Source organism: Amphiura filiformis, chromosome 20, assembly GCF_039555335.1.
Source record: "Amphiura filiformis chromosome 20, Afil_fr2py, whole genome shotgun sequence".
Taxonomy (NCBI): domain Eukaryota; kingdom Metazoa; phylum Echinodermata; class Ophiuroidea; order Amphilepidida; family Amphiuridae; genus Amphiura; species Amphiura filiformis.
Genome location: NC_092647.1, coordinates 11,192 through 35,520, shown reverse-complemented (window position 1 = coordinate 35,520; position 24,329 = coordinate 11,192). Strand labels below are relative to the sequence as shown.

The 24,329-nt window shown below is 35.7% G+C and overlaps 1 protein-coding gene across 1 annotated transcript in view; it reads left to right on the top strand.

Moving 5' to 3' along the window:
- The window catches only part of LOC140142748 (twitchin-like), a 58,705-nt gene extending 45,473 nt beyond the window's left edge, over positions 1 to 13,232 (top strand). The window contains exons 17-28 of the mRNA XM_072164740.1: positions 1,313 to 1,342; positions 1,675 to 1,704; positions 3,003 to 3,299; positions 4,253 to 4,416; positions 4,506 to 4,632; positions 5,492 to 5,655; positions 5,807 to 5,933; positions 6,272 to 6,432; positions 6,874 to 7,000; positions 8,164 to 8,324; positions 11,548 to 11,674; positions 12,915 to 13,232. Of these exons, the coding sequence (XP_072020841.1) occupies positions 1,313 to 1,342; positions 1,675 to 1,704; positions 3,003 to 3,299; positions 4,253 to 4,416; positions 4,506 to 4,632; positions 5,492 to 5,655; positions 5,807 to 5,933; positions 6,272 to 6,432; positions 6,874 to 7,000; positions 8,164 to 8,324; positions 11,548 to 11,674; positions 12,915 to 12,946 (1,547 nt within the window). The 3' untranslated portion in view covers positions 12,947 to 13,232. The remainder of the gene's footprint in view (positions 1 to 1,312; positions 1,343 to 1,674; positions 1,705 to 3,002; positions 3,300 to 4,252; positions 4,417 to 4,505; positions 4,633 to 5,491; positions 5,656 to 5,806; positions 5,934 to 6,271; positions 6,433 to 6,873; positions 7,001 to 8,163; positions 8,325 to 11,547; positions 11,675 to 12,914) is intronic.
- Positions 13,233 to 24,329: the final 11,097 nt, after the last annotated feature.

Here is a 24,329-nt window from a genome sequence, read left to right as displayed (position 1 = left end):
TCCTTTATTTCTTCACACAAGGTTGCTGATGAATATATCATGTATAAAATGTTTGTAAACCTAAAAGATTCAACTCGGTTCTTTAATAAAAAATGGATTCTTTTCTCTATTGCACTTTTTTTTGACTCACCCTGTATAATATAGATATAGATATTTATTTCAATTCGAAATTACAAATTGTATTAGAACATCGTCAGTTCCATATCAATTTGAAAGCGCTCTTTAGCAAAGTTATAGTTCATTGAATTTACAACCGTATGACAAAACAGGCGAAACTTTTTGCACAATATTTGTAATTGAAAGAGAATTGCCCATTGCTCATTCGAATGAGGCTTGTATATGGACAATATAAGTGCGCTCTTTCATTTAATGACATAAAATTTAAAAAATGTATTTTTGAGCAATATTGGTTACAAATTGTGCTGGGATAGGTCGTTTTCAACAGATATACCACATTCGCCTTGCTATAAACATTGAATTGCGTTATCTGTTGACCTAATGAGAAAAAGTGTTTTTAGGGGAAGTGTTTGCTTTCGTTCGATATAAAAAAATCTGATTGGATGAAGGGAACACTTCAGGATTTGACAAAACCCAATCACAGAGGCCTATTTTCTCACACAGCTCCTACGATGCTATGCACTCAACCGTGTAATGTAATCAAAGACTGTGTAGACACAATTCACTGCTTGCTTGGAAGCTCTTGGACGAAACTGTGTGCCCAGGTGTATCTAGGTGGCAACTGTACATATATGGTTTATAAGAGAATCGTTTTCGTATAGAAACCTTTCCATATGGTGTAGTTGTTGTAAATGAACGTCATACCTCATACTCATACGTGACGTTTGACCCCAAATGGGTCATATCAACTATAAAGGCTGGGGTAGTGGAGTTTTTGCCCACATTTGATATAAAATTGGATCGGTTGAGCCCATATTTATTGGTCGAGCTATGAGTTTTAAAATATTGGACGAGACGTAGTCGAGTCCAATATTTTAAAACTCATAGCGAGACCAATAAATATTGGGCGTAAAGCATCCAATTTTATCATTATTATGTTTTGGATCCAATATTATGACAACTTGGATCCATCAAAACATAATAATGGTCATAATTGGTCAAATAATGAAGGAGCTAGAGTACATTCCGACAAATTGACAGAAGAAAAAAGAAACCGCTGAAATATAAGAATCCAGCCGACATGACTTATCGGTGAAATACAAGTCCAGCTATTTGATACACAATACTGTTTCTCATTTGTAAAATATTAGTTGGGGTCCGGTCAATCTAAATATTTTTGGACTTTATCATACAGATGCAGAAAAAAAGCTGGAGCAGCAGACAGGTAAGACGTAAATTTCTAATGATACGAGTGAATCCGAGTAAAGAAGTTCTCAGCGGGTAATGCGTTACAGAGAGACTATCCAATATACATCATATTAGTTTTCCTCAGCTTAGAAGAAGGAGGAGGAGAAGGAGCGGAAGAAGAAAAAGAAAAAGAAAAAGAAAAAGAAGAAGAAGAAGGAGAAGGAGAGGAAGAGGAAGAAGAAGAAGATGATTAAAAAAAAAGATAAGAAGAAGAAGAGGAGGAAGAGGTGGATGGGAGGAAACACTGTTTAGTTGGGGTCCGGTCAATCAATAGAGTGTATTCAAATAGTGGTTTATTTTATTTTACAGACGCCAAAGAGAAGCCGGAGCGGGAGATAGGTAAGAAGAACATGAAGAAGAATGTAGCCCGCATTCAGTTTCGATAATAGTATGGTCTTCTATAATTGACCCCTATTGAAATAAGCTTGACAACGGGCTTTCTTGGGTTATCCAGGGTTTCAAACTCGATCAAATCAAGTCAAAATCGGGTTTTAGCAGGTTTGCCGTCGGACAATTTTGGAACTGTCAAGCTTTCGTCAGGTGTAGCTCTGATTTCTTCAGGACAAAGTACCTAATAATGAGACATAAATGCTGCCACTTGCCTTCTTGATGGCTCTGAAAAGTTCCGTTCACTGAAGACTGCCCCTTGTCAACAGAGAACAAGCAGACCTCGCCTATCTACTAGCATGAAGCATCAACAAATCTGAACCAAAGGGTACGTGTCCAGTGCTTTAGTTTCAAAGACAGTGTTCCATGAAGATATTTGATTTTATTTATGAGAGGGGTGATATCATTGCCTGACCCTCTTTTTGTTAAGAAAATGTCCCTGCCATTCGAAGTACATAGATGTGAGCCATAACTTTTGTTATGAGTGTTCTTTTTCAAGTGTATCATCATCACGCAAGATATCTGCTGTAATTTTATTAACATCATCAATTGGTACATTAGTGTGAAAAATGAAACTCGGAACTGACCAATAAGTCACCTGCCTTTTAAAGTGTAGCGAGTTCTTGAAGTAGGAAGTGCCTTTCCCTGATAAGGTCAATACACCAATATTAAGAAGTACACTGCAGTTTGCTAAAAACTAAAAATTAGGTAGTTTATTGTCTTAGATGCTCAAATATAATGTAGCTGATAGAAACTGATAGCTAATAAAGAGCGGGTAGGTGTCGTGGTGGGTTAAGCGGTACGTATCACGGTAGGCTAAGGAGTGTTAGGGTTGCACGGTTTGTCATGGTGGTGAGTTCAGAGTGTGTCAGGGTGGATTAAGAGCTGGCATGGGGTGTCACGGGTATAGATATTCGTCTTTGCTCAAACACATTGTGATATCGTCATCATTTTCTGATAGTTTGATGACAGATTTTCCACGGGCTCCAAGTGATATTTATTATGCATATTTTGTACTGCATTGATCTATATACTAGTATATTGATATTGAGTGGTGAGTTAATGAGGGGTCAAGTGAGGAGGTGAGTTAGTGAGTGACTTAGTCAAGTTGTATTATGTATCATAACTATGTCATTACTTGTTTTAACTTGTACAATGTATTTAATTCAGTCATTCGCTGTGTTGCGCATTTCCCTAATAAACCTTGAATATATATGATCTATAACATGTAGTATTACTGCTTCATCTAGGTGTGGAGGTTGTAACTGACAGTGATATTCAAAATGTAGCTTACAAAACTGAACTTGGACGAGATAACCTAAAGCATCTCTTTAAACAACTTGGTATAAAAGAGCCAGATATTGAGAAAGCTATTCTCAAAGCAGACACAAAGGATTTTCAACTCCAGTCAAATAACGTGTTACATTACTGGCGACAAACTAATGGAAAGAAAGCAACGAGAAAGGCAATCATCAAGGCTCTAGAAGAATGCAACTTGAACAAAGCCAAGGAGATTCTTCTTGCCAAATGGACCGTTACTTCTGCAGGTGAGTAATTTACAGTGGCTAGTTTGTAGGCCTATAGCCTAGTAGTAGGTCCTATGAAAATAATTGTAACCGCAATCACCAATGCTTCGCGAATTGTTAAATAATATCGCCAACCCATGGCACCCATGCATTCTCCTCTATCCCTCTTTTATCTGTCCCTCTGGCTCTAGTTCTTATTCCCTATCAACTGCTAATAAATATGTGAATGTGAAAACATAAAATGTAAATTGTTTTTTAAAAAGTCAGTATAATTTTATAGTAGGTCAAAAATTATAACGCCTATAGGCCTATTTTTTTGCCATATGTTCGCAAAGCTTGATGGTCACCCATGTTTCGCGGATTGTTCAATAATAATAGTCAACCCGTGGCACCCATACACTCTCCTTGTTCATTTTGATATTCCCGTGTTTATTCTACCCGGTTTCTTTAGCCCTACTCAACATGCGCAGCTTATTATGGCGCAATTAAGACTATTAAGGCAGACAATCGCGTAAATACGCCCGAAAACCAATGCAACTCGCGGTCATCGCGCAAATCCCGGGGCGCAAATGCACGCGCACACAGGGATGCTCTAGATATACGCGATAGCTTAGTAACCGTGCCCTATTTTTTGGACCTGGATATATATTTTAGGCTGTTTTTGCTAATTTTTGGACTTTTTGGAATCGCTAAGGTTGAAACAATAAGGTGAATATGCAGCGTAACTCTGTGTATGATTAGCTTTACAAAAATGCAATTTGCAAATGCATCACCACCGTTCGAGTTTTTATCACAAAAAGTTTTCCAACTCGGTAAATTGTTATAGATAATCATGGGTAATTTCAATATCCTAGCACGTAAGATAACAGAGATGTGATGGCGGAGGTAGATATCTTTGAATGACCCTCGTATTAAATGCAGAAGGAGTAGATGGACAAAGTGGTTTTGACCCAATTCCATTCATTTTGACATAGATAAACCGATCGCACCGAGTGCACCTACAGTTAAGAACATTGGCAGCAAGAGGATTGAAATTACCTGGTCACCGCCAACTAATGTCAATGGTTCCACAGTCACTGGATATGTCATTGAGAAAATGGATGACAAACATGGACACTGGGAAAAAGTCGAACATGAGGTATGTTATACAATCAATATAGTTCGGTAAAATATATATTTTCATGTTAGTCCTGCGATATGTTTATACTATTTTGTTCCATGGAATAGGACACCTCTACCAAATGTATAGTCACAGATGTAACAGCTGGCAACCAGTATCAATTTCGTGTGGCTGCTATAAATGAGGGAGGTAGCAGTGATCCAAGTCAACCATCAGACCGCATTACACCCTACGGTAAGCTTTGTGTTTTCTATAATTATAGCGCTATTAATTTCGGAATTGAAACATTTGTTTCCAGGAGATGGCATAAAAGTCAAAATGCTTAATGGCAATTTTCTTTAAAAAAATATATATTGTACCATAAACATGCAACTATCAATTTTAATGTCAAATTAGTGCAGGGTAGATTTGACATTAAAATTTTTAATATCAAAATATTGTAATATTAACATTTGTAATATTAAAAATCAAATCAAATTAGTGCAGTGTAGGCTATGAAAAGTTTTTGGAGAATAATAGATTGATTTTTGGAAGATTTATTTATCTTATAATGCTTGTAAGCCAAAGGTATGCGACAAAATTCTCGGCAGTAATGTATTTCGTGATCTTATGTTGCTTGTGAATTAAATGTATGAAACGAAAAACTGTACAAAATGTTTTCCTAAATGAAATACTAGTATAAACCACAGAATAGACGAGATCTGACAAAATCTAACATTCCAAGTAAATAAGCATCACAAATGTAGGTCATTTGTCTCTTTTGAACAAAATTGTAGCTGTTCAAAGAAATTTGGACTTTCACAAAACTACCCCTAATAAGCCTTACTACCTGTAGCCCCAGCCGGATGTAACTTAATTATTTTAAACTTGGGCTAGTTGTTCATCTGACTAGGTTTGGTGGTAATGGCATGTTATCTACAGTAGGATCAGCATTTTTAAAGATTTTCACAAAATGTCCCCTAATTATCCCTATATGACCTTTGACCCCTAAAACGTGGGTCAGTGCTAATCTAATCTTGATAACTGTTTAAAAAATGCAAAACGAGAATCTGGACTAAGTCGTTTTGACACAATGCCATTCATTTTGATATAGATAAACCGAGCGCACCGAGTACCCCTAGAGTTACGAACATAGGCAACAAGAAGATTGAGATTACTTGGTCGCCACCAACTAATAACAATGGTTCCACAGTCACTGGATATGTCATTGAGAAAATGGATGGCAAACATGGACAGTGGGAAAAAGTCGAACATAAGGTACTCTTATACATTCAATATAGTTGGATAAAATATAATATTTTCATGTTAGTCCTGCAAGTGAAATGGCTATTCATAGTAAAACATTGCAAGGTATAAAGCAAATTGGCTTCTGCAAGATATATCTATATTGTTTTGTTTGATGAAATAGGATACCGCTACCCGATGTATCGTCACAGATGTAATAGCTGGCAACGAGTATCAATTCCGTGTGGCTGCTATAAATGAGGGAGGTAACAGTGATCAAAGTCCACTATCAGCCCACATTACACCCTACGGTAAGCTTTGTGTTTTTCTATAATAGCGCTATTAATTTCGGAATTGACGAAACATTTGTTTCCAGGAGATGACCTAACAGTCAAATGCTAAATATCAATTTTCATTAAAAAAAAAATTATAATCGGGATTATCGTAACATAAATTTGCAATTTACAATTTTACTGTTAAATCAGTTCAGGGTAGATATGACATTCAAATTTGTAATATCAAATCAAATTAGTGCAGTGTAGATTATGAAAAAGTTTTTGGAAAAAAAATTAAATGTACTGTAGAAATAATAAATGCAAAAGAAGTCGGATTAAGTGGTTTTGACACTATTCCATTCATTTTGACATAGATAAACCGAACGCGCCGAGTACCCCTACAGTTAAGAATATAGGCAGCAAAAAGATTGAGATTACATGGTCACCAGCAATTGGTAACGGCTCTCCAGTCACTGGATATATCGTTGAGAAATTGGATATCGAACAAAAACAGTGGATCAAAGCCCACGATCAGGTAAGCATTGACATAAACTTAAAGTTTGAAATTACTTGGTCACCACCAACGAATGTCAATGGTTCCACAGTCACTTGATATGTCATGGAGAACATGGATGACAAACATAACCTGATCCACATGGCTTTACGGATTTTTCTAGTGAACTGATGTGAGTCTTTGTCTATGAAGCCATGTGGATCAGGAGAAGGGGCAACAAAACCATGAATCGAGACATTGGGATGTATTCTCTGGATCACGTCTACGACTCGCTGCTAAGCCAATCAAGAACCTGTCGGAATGAGACTACCAAGTCCCATGGCGGGAAATGCAGTGAGCCTGGACATATGTGATTAAACTGACATAACCGGTCATCGAAAGCTCAGAAAGCGAGTACCATTTTACTTGATTTGCCTACCAAAAAATCACCAATCTATAATATTGTTTTGTTTGATCGAATAGGATACCTCTACCAAATGTATCATCACAGATGTAACAGTTGGCAACCAATATCAATTCCGTGTGGCTGCTATAAATGAGGGCGGTAACAGTGATCCAAGTCAGCCATCACACCATATTACACCATACGGTAATTTGCTTTAATTGTCGTAAACTTTGAATAATACGAGTCCAAATGTACATACTCTGTTTTTCAACAATTGGAAAATAAACAGATTTTTAACTGCTGAAACAATTAGATGAAAATCCCAGTTTGTACAAACATCAAAACAGTAAAGCTTTATGAGTAAGTGTAACTAAGCTAGTTTCATCCAATTTTGTTCATCACATAAATTTAGATAAACCAAACGCACCGAGTACACCTACAGTTAGTAACATTGCAAGCAAGACGATCGAGATTACGTGGTCACCACCAAGTGATAATTGCTCTCCTGTCACTGGATACATCGTTGAGAAAATGGACGTCGAAGAAAAACAATGGATCAAGGTCCAACAGGTATGTCTTGAGATAAACTTGAGGATTGAGATTACTTAGAGGCGGCTAATGAATATAAATGATTCTGCAGTCATTGAGAAAATGGATGACAAACGTAAACAGTGGGGAATACTCAAACATTAGGACCGTACTCGTATATCAATTTACGTGGGTAAAATAGAAATATTTTTTATGTTAGTCCTGCAAGTGAAATGGCTATGATATATACATAATTAAATATTGCAAAGTATAAAGCAAACTTCCTACTGCAAGATATATCTATATTGTCTTGTTTGACCGAATAGGATACATCTACCAAATGTATCGTCACAGATGTAACAGTTGGCAACCAGTATCAATTCCGTGTGGCTGCTATAAATGAAGGAGGTAGCAGTGATCCAAGTCAACCATCCGACCACATAACACCATACGGTAATTGGTTTTAATTGTCGTAAACTTAGTCCAAATGTACACACTCTGATACTAACAATTGTAAAACAAATGGGTTTTTAAACTGCTAAAAGGTTTTACACATACGATGGTAAACTTTGTTTAGACATAGTCAAATTCTAATTCTAGCAGCACTGAGTGAATTGTATCCCAGTTGAATCAATACTCTTTCGTTTGTGTTATATTTCTCACTAAATTAAATTGTAAGACAACGTTCCTTCATCAAAATAATTAGATGAAAATTCCAGTTTGTACAAACATCAAAAGCAATAAAGCAAATTGCGTAAGGTGCATTGGGGAAAATCATATTACTATCTATGAGTAATTTGAACTAAGCTAGATTTAACCAAATTTTGTTCATTACATAGATAAACCGAACGCACCGGGTACCCCTACAGTTAGTGAAATATCAAGCCAGACGATTGAGATTACTTGGTCACCACCAAGTGATAACCGCTCTCCAGTCACTGGATATATCGTTGAGAAAATGGATGTCGAAGAAAAGCAATGGAACAAGGTCCAAGAACAGGTAAGCCTTGATATCAACTTGAGGATTGAGATTACCGCTAACGAATGACAAAGGTTCCATAGTAACTGAATATGTCATTGGATATGTCATCCGTGTTTAGGTGCGAAGTTATGGCCCTCGGTATTTTTCGAAATGTCCGTAAATGTTCGTAAATTTGGACATATTTCTCTATTTTGAAGCCTAAATGGTGGAAATGTGATTCTTTCATCGTATTAAATGATTGATATTAAAGACTAACATTAATCAGATGAAATCAAGAAAACGTAAAATTAATGGGATTTTATTTCTGAAAATTACACACGAAAGAAGTTTGTGTTTCAAAAAATTAGTAAAACAGTTTTCGAGCAAAATAACATCAATTTGTAGCTCAAAAAGTTTGAGGTATCTAAATATGTTTTTCTATTTTTAGTGTGATTTGACATTATCTTTCAAGTGCATCTTATTTTCAAACAAAGCTGAAAGTGAATCAAAAGTGTTTGTTTCCTAAAGGGATTAAACAGACTTGTGTCGGTAAATAAACGAATGCATAGAAAATCAGAAAATAAAAGAATGAAACCAGACCGGTTTTTAAGCTTCAATTTATGAAGAGCTTGTTTGCAAGCCATGTTAAGTCCACAACAACCACATGTTTCACATTTACTTGTGTGATACAATCACAATTACTTTGACAAGTTTGGCATTGGCAACAATGAGTTGTACCATCATCAAGTCATTATTTAGCGCAACAATGCTGCTTAACAATATGCAGACTATTGTTCTTATTTGGGAATCAAAGGCCTCACACAGTATTGTTACTGTCTACTGTTTGCTTTGTAATAGTGCATCTGAAAGAGCATTACAACCCATTGCAATATCGCACAGGTAAATCATGAACATGTGTTTGTGGGCTTAACATGGTTTGGAAACAAGCTCTTCATATAGCTTCATTCATATGGGATATATTCCTTGCAACATCCTTTTTATTAAAAAATCTTAACTCATAGCTAGGTTGTAACAAAACATTTTATACAATTTAGAAAGTAGTATTAGGCAAACATGTCACTTATTGATTGTATTGAGTTTAGCTTGATCGTCAAGGTAACGTAACTTGTTAAGCTAAGTACTGCATAAGCTTTGTTTCAATACAATTGGTGGACTACAAGTGAAGATATGGTCAATAGTGTAAAGTAGTTCTAAAACAGCATGGTCCACTTTCGTGTCTTTGCGTAGGAAAAGTGACCGAATTGAGTTAAATCATGAACCATCTGGTCGCTGCTATGGGTAATTTAAACAATGGAGCATTTGAAGTGGCATTTTAATTTGTAAATTTGAAATAAATATATCATTTGATTTATTTATGTAAATTAAGTGAAGAAAACCATGAAAAAACCTTTGTTTTTGTTCTGAAATCTTTGACGTTAAGCATGAAAGTTAATTTTATGCGGTACAAACTTGATACGTGCGAACATGGCAAAAGGTTGCGATTAAGCAATCGGGCATAGCGTTTGAACCAGAACTAGGAAAGAAAACAATTAATGTTTTTCTATTAGCCAAGATATTACTGATTCTACTGCATATTGCATTTACGCCATGACCTTTGATTTTTTTTTTCTGAAAAGCAAGAATGCAATTATTGCTAATCATGAAAGCCAATATAACGCAATACAAGCTTGATATGCGTAAAAGTGTCAAAAGTGGCCCAGTTAATTAAGCATAGCGTTTGAACTCCAGGTAGTAGAATAAAGTGTTTCTGTTAGGTACGGTGTTACTGATACCACTGAATATAATTCCGTAAATAAATTCATCAGGTTTGCAGAAATTCAGAATACAAGGTTCGTTTTTCAAAACCAAAAAATACTGTTTTTCACTGACCTGACAGTTTCGAGTGTCTTGGGCGACACTCTTCTTCAGAGTGATCTATGTCCACACACCTCCGGCGGAGGTTGTAAATTTGGAGATTGTAAAATCTGATCAAGTTGACAACCTCACGGATCACCTCAACAGCACAGACCCCACGGACAGTATAAAATTCACTTACGAAAAAGAACATGACGGCAAAATACCATTCCTCGACACACTCATAGTCAGAAAGTCAGACGGCTCAGTGAAATTGCTCATTTACCGCAAAGCTTCGCACACAGACCAATATCTGAATTTTGAGTCTCATCACCCAGTTCACCACAAGCTGGGTGTTGTCCGAACGTAAGAATGACAGAATGAATAATTTAGTTTCGGACGAGGATGACAAACAACAAGAAGAGGAAAAGATCAAAAAAGCACTTAGTCTCTGTGGCTATCCAAATTGGTCTTTCAAGAAGGTGAAACAACAGATTGCAAATAAAAAGACTATGAAAACCTCTAAGAAAAGTGAAAATAGCGAGAAATCCAAAGGACTGGTAGTTATACCTTTATCAGCGGATTATCGGAGAAGGCCAATAGGATTTTCCAAAAACATGGAATCGCTACAGCAATGAGACCCAACTCAACATTGAGAAAAATGCTCGTCCACCCCAAGGACAAGAGGGATCCAGACTCTACAACAGACTGTGTATATGAGATCCCTTGTTCAAATTGTGATCAGTCATATGTGGGGGGAACGGGGCGGCGTTTTTCCACAAGATTAAGTGAAAACATGAAAGAAACGGACAAAGTAACGCGTTTGAAAAAGAACTACACCCGTCAGACCAGAAAACAGTCGGAAAGTGAGCTCAGCAAATCTGCCATAGCTGATCACTCTGTACAACAAAATCACGTCATCGATTGGCAAGGGTCCAAAATCCTTAGTAAGGAAGGTGACGCGAGATCAAGAAGAATCATGGAATCCATCTGGATAAGGAAGAAATCCCCGCAAGTCATGAACAGAGACGAGGGGGCCCATTTTCTAAGTCACATCTATGACCCAGTCATCTCCGCGAGTAGTGCACCCTCTACAGGCCGAAATCCGCCGGAGGTGTGTGGACATAGATCACTCTGAAGAAGAGTGTCGCCCAAGACACTCGAAACTGTCAGGTCAGTGAAAAACAGTATTTTTTGGTTTTGAAAAACGAACCTTGTATTCCACTGTATATAATATTGTTGCCATAAACAAAATTGCAATTGTATAATATTTATTATTACATGTATACAAAATGATTTTTTAAAACCCTTTTGGAAACAAATTCATACATAAATCAATTGCAAAGTATAAAGCACAAGCGCTAATACAAAATAATTATATCTATATTATTTTTGTTCGACCGAATAGGATACCTCTACCAAATGTATTGTCACAAATGTAACAGCTGGCCACAAATATCAATTCCGTGTGTTAGCTATAACTGAGAGAGGTAACAGTGATCCAAGTCAACCATCAAACCCCATTATACCCCACAGTAAGTGTTGTGTTTTTAATTGCCATAGAAATAAAAAAAATAAGCTAAAACTGTTTCTTTCCTGTTTAATGTTTGTATCATAATTATTTTTGTTGTTGCATTTTTAGAGTAAAATATGGCACAGATTGCATACTACATGTTTTTGAAGTGTAGCACTGCTGATATTATTTAAAAACAAAATTAGATTAAAGCTAAGTTCTTTATAGTTTGATCGTTCTATCCAAATAATTTAACTATGAATGTTGCACTAGTACTTTGGTGCATTTTAACCCCCAACCCTCATGTATGCTACAAAATACTACTTGATATATGCGCTGTTCGTGCGTGCATCCCACGTGGTGTGATGACGCAATCGCCCTAAGTGATATAATAGGCACGGTTTCGCTGGCCAGCGAAGCCCAAGATCCGTGGCAAAGTGTCGCCGACCGAGTGCTTGGCATGCGATGGGTCTCGGGTTCGAATCCCACCCAGAGCAAACAACTTCTTTCTTTCTTTTCTCTCTTTATTCTTTCCTTCTTTCCCTTCCCGTCGCCAAAAAGCCCTTAGGCGGTTAGGGTTAAGTTTGTTTTGTTGAAATATTCAACACGCTAGTTAATGTGGTCTGTGTTTCTAAATACGAACATGCATTTCTCTTGTTCAAAGTTGAACTGTACAACACCTTCTTGATCTGTTTAACATTGACCTGTCCCATCAATTATCAAGATAATGTGACCATCGTCCACATTACTTCATTACATTACAATCGAAAGTTGATCAGACTTTGAACAAAAGATAAACAATGGATAATTGAGCAAAAGAGAGAAAGACGTTTATTTATGGTGACTAGAATGGCCAAACATTAAATACCAGTTTCACATACGCGTCGGAAATGGCATCAGAATGTTGCATATGTTTGAGCATCTTACACTAAATGACAGCCATTGCTTTCCACGGATTCACTGAACCTCCTCGGCCCTGACCGACGCATCTGAAATTGCTTAACTGTGAACTCTTGTGGACAAGAGCTATTACTTATGGGGAGGGGGTCTCGATTTTGATTTAGGTATGGACGTTCGACTGAGATTTCAAAACCATACCTCTAAAATACACCAAAGTTAACGAAAACGATTATCGTAATAGGGCTTGCTCAGTTCGTTCCCTCGAGTGGAGGTGGTGTTGACAGTAGTTGGTGGTAGTGGAGGTGGTGGTGGTAATAGTAGTTGCCATGTTAAATTTCTTATTATCATTATTATTTATTTAGACATCTGGAAGTGGAAACAACCTAAGACCTAGGAATAGCCGCTGCTCCAAATGGTACTTTTGCCATGGATGGCACAGTTTTGGCACTTGAATCTAAAACATCCGGGCAGCGTACAAATACACAAGCTTACTGGAGAATTCGTAAAATATCTGTAGATAGCAAATATGACCCCTGGAATATTGTAGAACTACTTTGTCAGCAGCTGTATACAACAGGCACAACTTCGCTTCTTGATACGCCTATACCTGGTTGGTATCACGTCAGCTCGCAAAGGTGCCGGGAGCTAACATAAGGGTGTAGCAGTCCCGTGGGGGTGGGGGGGGGGGTGGGGGGTGGTACTCAATTTTTTTTTTGGGTAGGGGTGTGCCTCCGAAAATTTTGAAGTATAGGACCCATGGCTATACCACTTCAAACCTGATTTTTACTACCGATGCATATACCAACATAGAATAGACGCACATGACTATACCAGTTAAAAAGACAAAAATACCACCCATTGATATACCAACCCCATATACTGACCCATCCATATACCACTGTACATTTAGAATACCGTAACAAATTTTCATATCATATTTTTTATTTCTTGTTTACTGTATTTTGTATTTTTTTAATTCTATTTATCAAGGGTCTATCATTTATTAATTATTATTATTTTGTTTGTTACAGGTGGTGCAATAATTATGTGTACCCCCGGAGTGGTGAATTATAGGGGCAAAGATGTTTTGCCAGGCCTAAAGGGGGGGGGGGGCAATTTTTTGGTAGAACATTTTGAGAATTCACCACCCCGGGGTACACATAATTGTTGCACCACCCCTTATTTTGTAATGAATACAAATCTAAAATATATTTATTGTTGTTTTGTTTTCTCAGTTTCCTAATTTATGTTCGTTTGTCTTGTAGGGGCCAAAATCTAGCCCAGTTTGTAACAAGTAATGTGTAGGCAAAGATGATTCTTGCACTTATTTAAATTTTATTTAACAACATACAAAAACCACGAAAACAGTGTCCCCCGCTCATCATGGCCGTTGGTTCATGCAAGGCAGTCGATTAACGGAAGATGTTTGTGAAAAAAATTGGGTGAGCAACAGACAATATTTGTACCCTGCATTGTGAAAGAAGAAAGAAAAAAGAAAAGAAAAAAATAAGAAATTAATAGAATTTTTTATTTATATATATTTTTTTGTACGGCACATTTTTTTCTTTCCACTCATGGTTTATTAAAATTTTAAACGAATTTAATATTCATGCATTTTTGTTCAATGCAATTGCAATTATCATTGCATTATCGAACCAAAACAACATCATTTTGACCCATGCATATATCGATCGTGTATGATCTTGGCAGTGCTGTCGCGTGTCATGTCAGCTGAATTCGGCACCAAAAACAAAACTCAACTTTACACTAAAAACTTACCCGATTGTTGAAAAACCTATTTATTTGCTACCAAAGCTCCGAAAATTGACACAAAGATCGATACAGTAATGAAATTTGGTGCAGTTAAGTTTATTTCCAAAAATTAAGAGGAGCAAATAGAGAGGTTAATTGCTGCCTGAGAGTGACCATGTCATTGCCCAAAGCGACCGTTAGGTAATATCGATCGCACCATGCCCACGTGTCTGGCCCTGACCGACGCATCTGAAATTGCTTAACTGTGAACTCTTGTGGACAAGAGCTATTACTTATGGGGAGGGTCTCGATTTTGATTTAGGTATGGACGTGCGACTGAGATTTCAAAACCATACCTCTAAAATACACCAAAGTTAACGAAAACGATTATCGTAATAGGGCTTGCTCAGTTCGTTCCCTCGAGTGGAGGTGGTGTTGACAGTAGTTGGTGGTAGTGGAGGTGGTGGTGGTAATAGTAGTTGCCATGTTAAATTTCTTATTATCATTATTATTTATTTAGACATCTGGAAGTGGAAACAACCTAAGACCTAGGAATAGCCGCTGCTCCAAATGGTACTTTTGCCATGGATGGCACTTGAATCTAAAACATCCGGGCAGAGTGACCATGTCATTGCCCAAAGCGACCGTAAGGTAATATCGATCGCGCCATGCCCACGTGTCTGGTCACAAGCACTAAAATCAGCAGTACTAGGAATTGAAAATTCGGCAAAAATTAATTATTCCCAAACTAATCCTTATTATTCACAAATTAAAAGGCGGTCCTTCCGAGATTTATTCTGGAAAATATGAACCATACTAATCTGCACTCTTATCGCCGATATTAAGAAAACGCTGTTTAGGAGAAAATTGTTTAAAATTTTTTGCCCTGATTACGATTTTTTATTTTAAACAGCATATATTACTCGTGTTTTCTTAGGGTTAATCAGGGGCTATTGATATTTGCGAAGTAAATATTTTAATCAACATGTTTGATTAAAGAAATAACATGAGTTGAAGCAACATCTGTTTTATTTCGGCAATAAAGTTCGCGCAACCCTTATTTTGATCGAAGATTGATTAAAGAGTACAATAAAATGGCGGATGACATCGACAAGGCATTGCGTGGCGGCTGTCGAGCAATGATCATAAAAATTTGCCGGAATATCTACTTTAATTTCTATCTACATTATTCAGATGTGTAGCCAGGAAGCCCAGGGTAATACTGAAGTACATGGCAGGCGATTATAGAGAGGTTTTGGAAGTTTTACAGATCGAACTTGGTTCGAATCTGTGAGCTCAGTGCAGTGTAACACGGTACACGGCATTCGATACGCGATCGATGCATGCATGTGCTGTGTTGTGTGAAGGCATTATGTGCAACGAAGAGACATTTCTCTACATGGATACCTGTGGATATACGGGACGGTATCTGTCTGGAATTTTGTTTGTTTGTTTTGGTCTGAGCCTTCCCAAATGAGTGTCTTGCTTTATGTGTATATGTCCGGTGTACATGGGACGGAAGACATGTCGAAGGAATAGCATGCAGTGGATATCTAAGCACATTTGTGATCATTGCCTGGCTGCTACTTTGATGTCAACACAGTTGGAAATGAATAGGCCTACCTAATTTCACGGTCCCAATACAATCCATTAAATAAGTAAACAATACCTAAATAAAACTAAATATATTTAAACAATATGTGCTTAATTTTTGTAAACAACTAAGTTGTTTAGACGTTTAACTCGGGATGATTAACCCCGCTGTATAGTATGTCAAAAGTTACAAATATAACCAACCATTAATTAGAGGCCGTCAGCCTTTCGCCATCTTGTGGGTACAATAATGAAACGCGTGTTCATGCGCCAGACACTACGCGCAGGGCGCAGCTTGCCACGCATCTCTTTTCACGCATCGACGCAGTGATTTTGCTGTTCACGCATGGAGATCGAACGACCATCGCAGCGTGTACCCACAACATGATGGCGCCGGCATATGACGTCACGCTGACGGCCTCTATACTTCTATGTATGACGTATAACAGACAGAAGCATATTTATGACGATATAAATTCTATATTATACAGCCTGTGAAGTGTAAGAAACAAAACATATGATGAAAATATAGATGACTCCATAAGGTAAAACGGGGTAACTGGCATGGTAGGGTGAATGGGGTACGAATACCATACTATTGCCTCCTGCGGCATACAAAAAGCGAGTATAAATTAGGAAATTATGATTGTTGGTGGTGAGAGATCAGAGAAGGCCCTTTGAATCTAACAAGCTATAAACATATATTATTTCACTGCGTGTATGTGGCTTATGTTGAAACGCCAAATCTGCTGTTTTGTTCTTAGGTATATTATCGTCTAGTATGACACGTAGTACAGGAGCAGCAACCTCAAAAAAATGACTTCGTTCATCCCCCACTACATACAAGGTTTGACACCATAGGTAGTAAGTATGGACCCTCTAGATCACTGCTAGGTAGGTAGTGGACTCAAATTGTGGTATCACTTTTTTTTTTTACAGGTCATTTTATGTATGGACGTAAAATCGCATAAAATCACAAAAAATAGGACAAAATTAAGGGGTAGGGGAGATATAAACTCCAAGAACTCAACTTTTACTCATGATTTTGAATTAATTTTGGTATCAATATGTAGCTAAATGATTTTTCTTACTTTCTAGTATTATTTTTAAACAAAAACAGGTTTCATTTGAGCATATTTGGAAGTATATAGTCCATAAATGAGTGGTAATCTGATTTTTTTAAAACCATATGTGTAAAGTTTGACATTGGCCTCAAATCCCACAACTATACCACTTTATATTTTCAAAATTGATTCAGTTTCCATTTTTAATTGTTTAATTTAAATTTTAATGTTTTATTTTGTTTTTAATGTTAAGCATATCAAGGGACACATCATTGTAACAGTTCCAATCATTATAATATGTATGAGTTCGTTGGAGTGTCTGTGGGACGAGGTGTGTGTGTGTGTGTGGGGGGGAGGGGTGCGGGTGTACATAGGGTATGTGTGGGGTGAGGGGATGAATGTGCGTGTACATGAATATGTCACTACACTGCACCAACTTCCATTTACAAAATCCGTTAAGATTCCATTGATGTAATATTTGGAATATTTATGTGTAGGACGTGAGTAACCACTGGGAAAAAGACAAAAATGTTTTTAAAAAACCAAAAACCCCAAAAAAACTGATGTTGATTTCCCTCGTATATCAACATAACATAGAAAAATATTAAGGGGTAGGGGAAAATAAATCATCAGAACTCAATATTTTACTCATGATATTGACTTCTTCTTGGTATTAATTCTATTCAATTCAATTCAATATGTATATCTAATTGATTGTTCTAACTTTTAGTATTATTTTAAAGCAAAGCGACCATTAGTTGTCAGGTAGATACACAGAAACTGTGAGAAAAGGGTACATTTTCTATGTCTAACAGCGTACATATGACAATATTAAGGGGTAGGGGAAATATAAACTGCCATAACTCAACTTTTACTCATGAAATTGAATTCATCTTGGTATCAAAATATATCCAAGTTATTGGTCTAGCTTTCTAGTATTATTTTAAAGCAAAGCGACCATTATTTGTCAGGCAGATATACAGAAACTGTGAGGAAAAGGAAAATTTTCTATGTCTAACAGCGTAAAATGACAATATTAAGGGGTAGGGGAAATTTGTAACTGCCATAACTCAACTTTTACTCATGAAATTGAATTCATCTTGGTATCAAAATATATCCAAGTTATTGGTCTAGCTTTCTAGTATTATTTTAAAGCAAAGCGACCATTATTTGTCAGGCAGATATACAGAAACTGAGGAAAAGGAAAATTTTCTATGTCTAACAGCGTAAAATGACAATATTCAGGTGTAGGGGAAATTTGTAACTGCCATAACTCAACTTTTACTCATGAAAATGAATTCATCTTGGTATCAAAATGTATCCAAGTGATTGTTCTAACTTTCTAGTATTATTTTAAAGCAAAGCGACCATTATTTGTCAGGTAGATACACAGAAACTGTGAGAAAAGGGTAAATTTTCTATGTCTAACAGCGTAAATATGACAATATTAAGGGGTAGGGGAAATATAAACTGCCATAACTCAACTTTTACTCATGAAAATGAATTCATCTTGGTATCAAAATGTACCTAGTTGATTGTTCTAACTTTCTAGTATCATTTTAAAGCAAAGCAACCATTAGTTGCCAGACAGATATACAGAAACTGTGAGGAAAAGGTAACTTGTCTATGTCTTAACAGCGTGAAGATGTCAATATTACGGGGTAGGGGAAATGTAAACTGTCATAACTCAACTTTTACTCATGAAATTGAATTCATCTTGGTATCAAAATATATCAAGTTATTGGTCTAGCTTTCTAGTATTATTTTAAAGCAAAGCGACCATTATTTGTCAGGTAGATACACAGTATTTGTGAGGAAAAGGTAACTATTCTATGTCTAACAGCATAAATAAATATGACGATATTAAGGGTAGCGGAAATATAAACTGCCACAGCTCAACTTTTACTCATGAAAATGAATTCATCTTGGTATCAAAATGTATTTAAGTGATTGTTCTAACTTTCTAGTATTATTTCAAAGCAAAGCGATCATTAGTTGTCAGGTAGATACACAGTAACTGTGAGGAAAAGGTAAATATTCTATGTCTAACAGCTTAAATATGACAATATTAAGGGGTAGGATATATAAACTGCCATAACTCAAAATTTACTCATGAGAATGAATTCATCTTGGTATCAAAATGTATCTAATTGGTTGTTCTAACTTTCTGGTATTATTATAAAGCAAAGCGACCATTATTTGTCCGGCAGATATACAGAAACTGTGAGGAAAAGGTAATTTTTTTTATGTCTAACAGCGTAAAATGACAATATTAAGGGGTAGGAGAAATATAAATTGCCAGAACTCAACTTTTACTCATGAAAATGAATTCATCTTGGTATCAAAATGTATCCAAGTGATTGTTCTAACTTTCTAGTATTATTTTAAAGCAAAGCGACCATTATTTGTCAGGTAGATACACAGAAACTGTGAGAAAAGGGTAAATTTTTACTCATGAAAAGGAATTCATCTTGGTATCAAAATGTATCTGATTGGCTGTTCTAACTTTCTATAAACAAAGCGATCATTAGTTGTCAGGTAGATACACATAAACTGTCAGAAGGGACCGTTCACCAAACACTTGTAAGGGGGAGGGGCCTGATGCAAAAAAATTTCATCGCAAAAATGTTTCGCCCCACCCCCCTTTACAGACCTCAAAAATTTTAGGGTTGAGATGAAAATTATGGGTCAACCCCATAGAAAATCATATAAACTCAATTTTTCCAGGAAAATTTTTGGTCACTTTTTTAGGCCCCCCCCCCCCTCCCTTAGGAGGGCCAAAAATTTTCACTTGCATCACCCCCCTTACAAGTGTTTGTGAACGGTCCCTAAATATGACAATATCAAGGGGTAGGGGAAATATAAACTCCCATAACTCAACTTTTACTCGTGATAATGAATTCATCTAACGTTCTAGTATCATTAGTTGTTATGTAGATACAAAGGAAATGTAAGAAAAACTCCCATGTGTAACAGTGTCAAATATGGTAATATTAAGGTTAGGGGAAATATTACCATAACTCAACTTTGGCTGCATTAACTGTGAAGGGGAACACGGGAATACAAATCGTTGCACCAAAATTTAAATGTAGTATACGATTGAGGTTTCTTACGTTAATTGGTGCAATTGGACCATTTTTAAAATTTGACCTTTATTTATGATATTTTTGATATATTCGACGTTATAACCCCTGAACTAAGCTTCGTAGAACTATGACAATTGTCTTTTTTAGAGGAACAATTTGAGATTACAACATGATACATGTAGGATCATTTTTTAGTATTGGCCCCATTATGACCTTCAACCCCTCGTGGGAAACTTAATTGATTTTAAAATAATGCCAGATAAAAATTCCCTTTAAAAGGGAAAGCCAGCCTCAATGTAGAAGAGGTCTTGTAATTAGTTTTGGTCAATGTGAAAGGCATTTTTAGGATCACGGCTTACTACATCCATGTTACATGACAGTCCACCAAACCATCAACGGTGAGAAGATGTACACTGAAACTGCAGAAAACATTAACTCCTAATCTCCTGTCAACTCTTTAATTCATTATTGTTCATTATTATTAATTCATTATTGTTCTCTAAATTGTTCTGTTCTGGTTTTATTTGTCTTTTCAGCTTTTTACCCACGATATTTCAATTTCCAATTTTTAATACCATAACTTACGAACTCAATTTCTTCGCTTAGGAATGTCCGATTTTATTGGGGAAAACGGCGTTGTGGAGCAAAATAGCTCTTTATGTGAAAGCCTCCAAATTTATAAGCTGTCCAAAAGATGTCTGTTTTTGACATGATACGCCACATTTCTTAAAGACCCATTCAGTGATCCCAGTGCAAGAGTAAAAAAATTAAAATTGTTTATAAATTGCTTTAAAAAAATAAAAGAGAAGGATAGGCCTAAGTCATTCAAATTGTCATTTTTGAAATGCCAAATTTGGCAAAAAATGAAGAAAACAGCAGTACTGACGAAGTTCAAGCCCCACCATTCAAATACTTGTAGCTAATTTTAGATACTGTCAGTATCTAAAAATACAGATTCGTGTAAAATGTCTTATTTTGTCTTAAATAGGCCTACACGGCTTTTGGCTGAACCGTTCGCAGACTTAGCACATCTATGTAATAACAAAGGTACGGTACCAAAATTTTGATGATTTTTACAATCATCCGGATGAGCAAATCACTGAATGGGCCTTTAATATTAATAATAGATAAGCTGCCTTTAAAAATATTATTGAGAATGTTGAGAGTAGAGGAATTATCTTGAAAAAAGTCTAAAAAATACAACATGCCAGTTATATTCCGGTCTGAAACGATCAGACAATATTTTAAACATTAATAACATCATAAACCCAAATCGTGAAAAAATCACCCCGGGTAGATTTTTGGCTATTTCTCCATTTACGATCCTGCCCAAAAGTGTCTGCTTTCGATATACCACTTCACAAATACTACACTGCACTGACTGCAGGTTTTAGTTAAAAGGGCATTTCGTGATCCACAGCATCATCCCCTAACTTTTCTCAAAAAAGTTGAGATTTTTATATCACTGGAAACCTCTGGCTACATAATGTTTATGTACAAAATATTTCTTGCAGATTAATTCGTTAGCAAAGTAATCGTGAAATTTGAATTTCGTTCTGGTATACCAGAACAAAATTGCAACACATTGTGTACACATAACCATGCATAACTCGTAAAGGCAAAATCGGAATCAACTGAAATTTTTAGAATAAGCTTTTTTGTGGATATCTACTGAAAAATGTCATAAAAAGAGGATGCTAGGATCACGAAATACTCCTTAAATTCGCCATATAACACAATATAAACTCACCTTACATGTACATTTTTTATTTTAAAATAATTTGATATTAATTCGCAATGTATAGTTTACTATATGATAGATGGTGGCAAGAACATTTATAAAGGACTGATTACTCACTGCAATCTTCACTCTTGTGTGTTTTGACTGTAAGTTTATGAATCAAATAAAAAAGATAGAAAGTAGCTTCACTTATGTTATGTGTCATTTTATTTATAACATAGAAGTTATTAAATTAATAAAGTAAGACAATTTATTTATCTATAAGTGCATGTCAAATGGGTACATTGTTCAATACTATAGGCCTACATGCATAAATTATGCCCATATTATAGCTAGGCCCTAAAAACTTTATTTTGCATCGGATTTTTCCCGTTGAAAAGGCAAAACTGATGTTCATGATAGCAACTATTTCATCAATAGCATTTTGAGTCATTTTTATCCATAAAACGACACAGGATAGGATAGATAATTCCTTAATATCATGTGCTTGCCACTATCTACTTTATAGTAAACTATATACATTGCGAAATAATATAAAATTATTTTAAAATAAAATGTGCATGTAAGTTGAGTTAACATAGCGAATTAACTAACAACTGCAGTGTATTTCTTGATTTTAATAATAAGCATGGGTAAAAAGCAGTAAAGACAAAAATACAGAACAATTTGGAGTAATGAATTAAAGAGTTGACAGGAGTTATAGGAGTTAATGTTTTTGCTGTTTCAGTGTGCATGTTCTCACCATTGATGGTTTGGTGAACTGTCATGTAACATGGATGTAAGCGTGATCCTAAAAATGCCTTTCACGGTGACCCAAACTATTTACAAGACCTCTTCTGCATTGAGGCTGGCCTTCCCTTTTAAAGGGAATTTTATTATCCATAAAACGACACAGGATAGGATAGATAATTACTTTGACATCAATATGGTCCATATGATGAAGATTTTGATTCTTAGATCTGTTATCAACATGATATCACGCTGTTCAGTGGTCAAGGACCCCGGGTCAAAGACACTGAAATGACATACTTTTCTTCTGCTGACCATATGATGCTGTATATTAACTATTATAGTTACATTTTAGGCCTATACCTAAAACTTTTAAAGTCATATTAATTCAAACATAACTTTGGTAATACTCACTCGTTTTCATTCGTTGAAACGGCAAAACATACTTACTTTTCCTTACACATCGAATTAAAATATTTTTAAAAAAATTCAACAACAAAAAGTTTTAACAAAAAGTCATTCCAATACCAATAAAAATTAATCTCTTGAGTAAACTGACCCCATCCCAGAAACAGGTACCAGCCCGATGGGCTGGCGAAAATGAGAACAATCAAATAGCTACATATTGATACCAAAATGGAATTAATTTTCGTCAGTGAAACTTGTGTTTTGGTGATTTGTATGTCCCCTTACCCCTTAATATTGTCATATTTTACGCTGTTAAACATTGAATATTAACATTTTCATACATTTTATGTCTATCTACCAGACAACTAATGACTTAATTGTTTTTAAAATAATACTAGAAAGTTAGAACTATCAAATAGCTACATATTGATACCAAAATGAATTCATTTTCATCAGTAAAACTTGAGTTTTGGTGATTTGTATGTCCCATACCCCTTAATATTGTCATATTTTACGCTGTTAGACATGGAATATCAATATTTTTCTCATATTGTATGTTTAACTACCTGACAACTAATGGTTTAATTGCTTTTAAAATAATGCTAGAAAATGAGAACAATCAAATAGCTACATATTGATACCAAAATTAATTCATTTTCATCAGTAAAACTTGAGTTTTGGTGATTTGTATGTCCCCTACCCCTTAATATTGTCATATTTTACGCTGTTAGACATGGAATATCAACATTTTTCTCATATTGTATGTTTAACTACCTGACAACTAATGGTTTAATTGCTTTTAAAATAATGCTAGAAAATGAGAACAATCAAATAGCTACATATTGATACCAAAATGAATTCATTTTCATCAGTAAAACTTGAGTTTTGGTGATTTGTATGTCCCCTACCCTTAATATTGTCATATTTTACGCTGTTAGACATGGAATATCAACATTTTTCTCATATTGTATGTTTAACTACCTGACAACTAATGGTTTAATTGCTTTTAAAATAATGCTAGAAAATGAGAACAATCAAATAGCTACATATTGATACCAAAATGAATTCATTTTCATCAGTAAAACTTGAGTTTGGGTGATATGTATGTCCCTTACCCCTTAATATTGTCATATTTTACGCTGTTAGACATTGAATATTAACATTTTCATACATTTTATATCTATCTACCAGACAACTAATGGCTCAATTGCTTTTAAAATAATACTAGAAAGTTAGAACTATCAAATAGCTACATATTGATACCAAAATGAATTCATTTTCATCAGTAAAACTTGAGTTTTGGTGATTTGTATGTCCCCTACCCCTTAATATTGTCATATTTTACGCTGTTAGACATGGAATATCAACATTTTTCTCATATTGTATGTTTAACTACCTGACAAC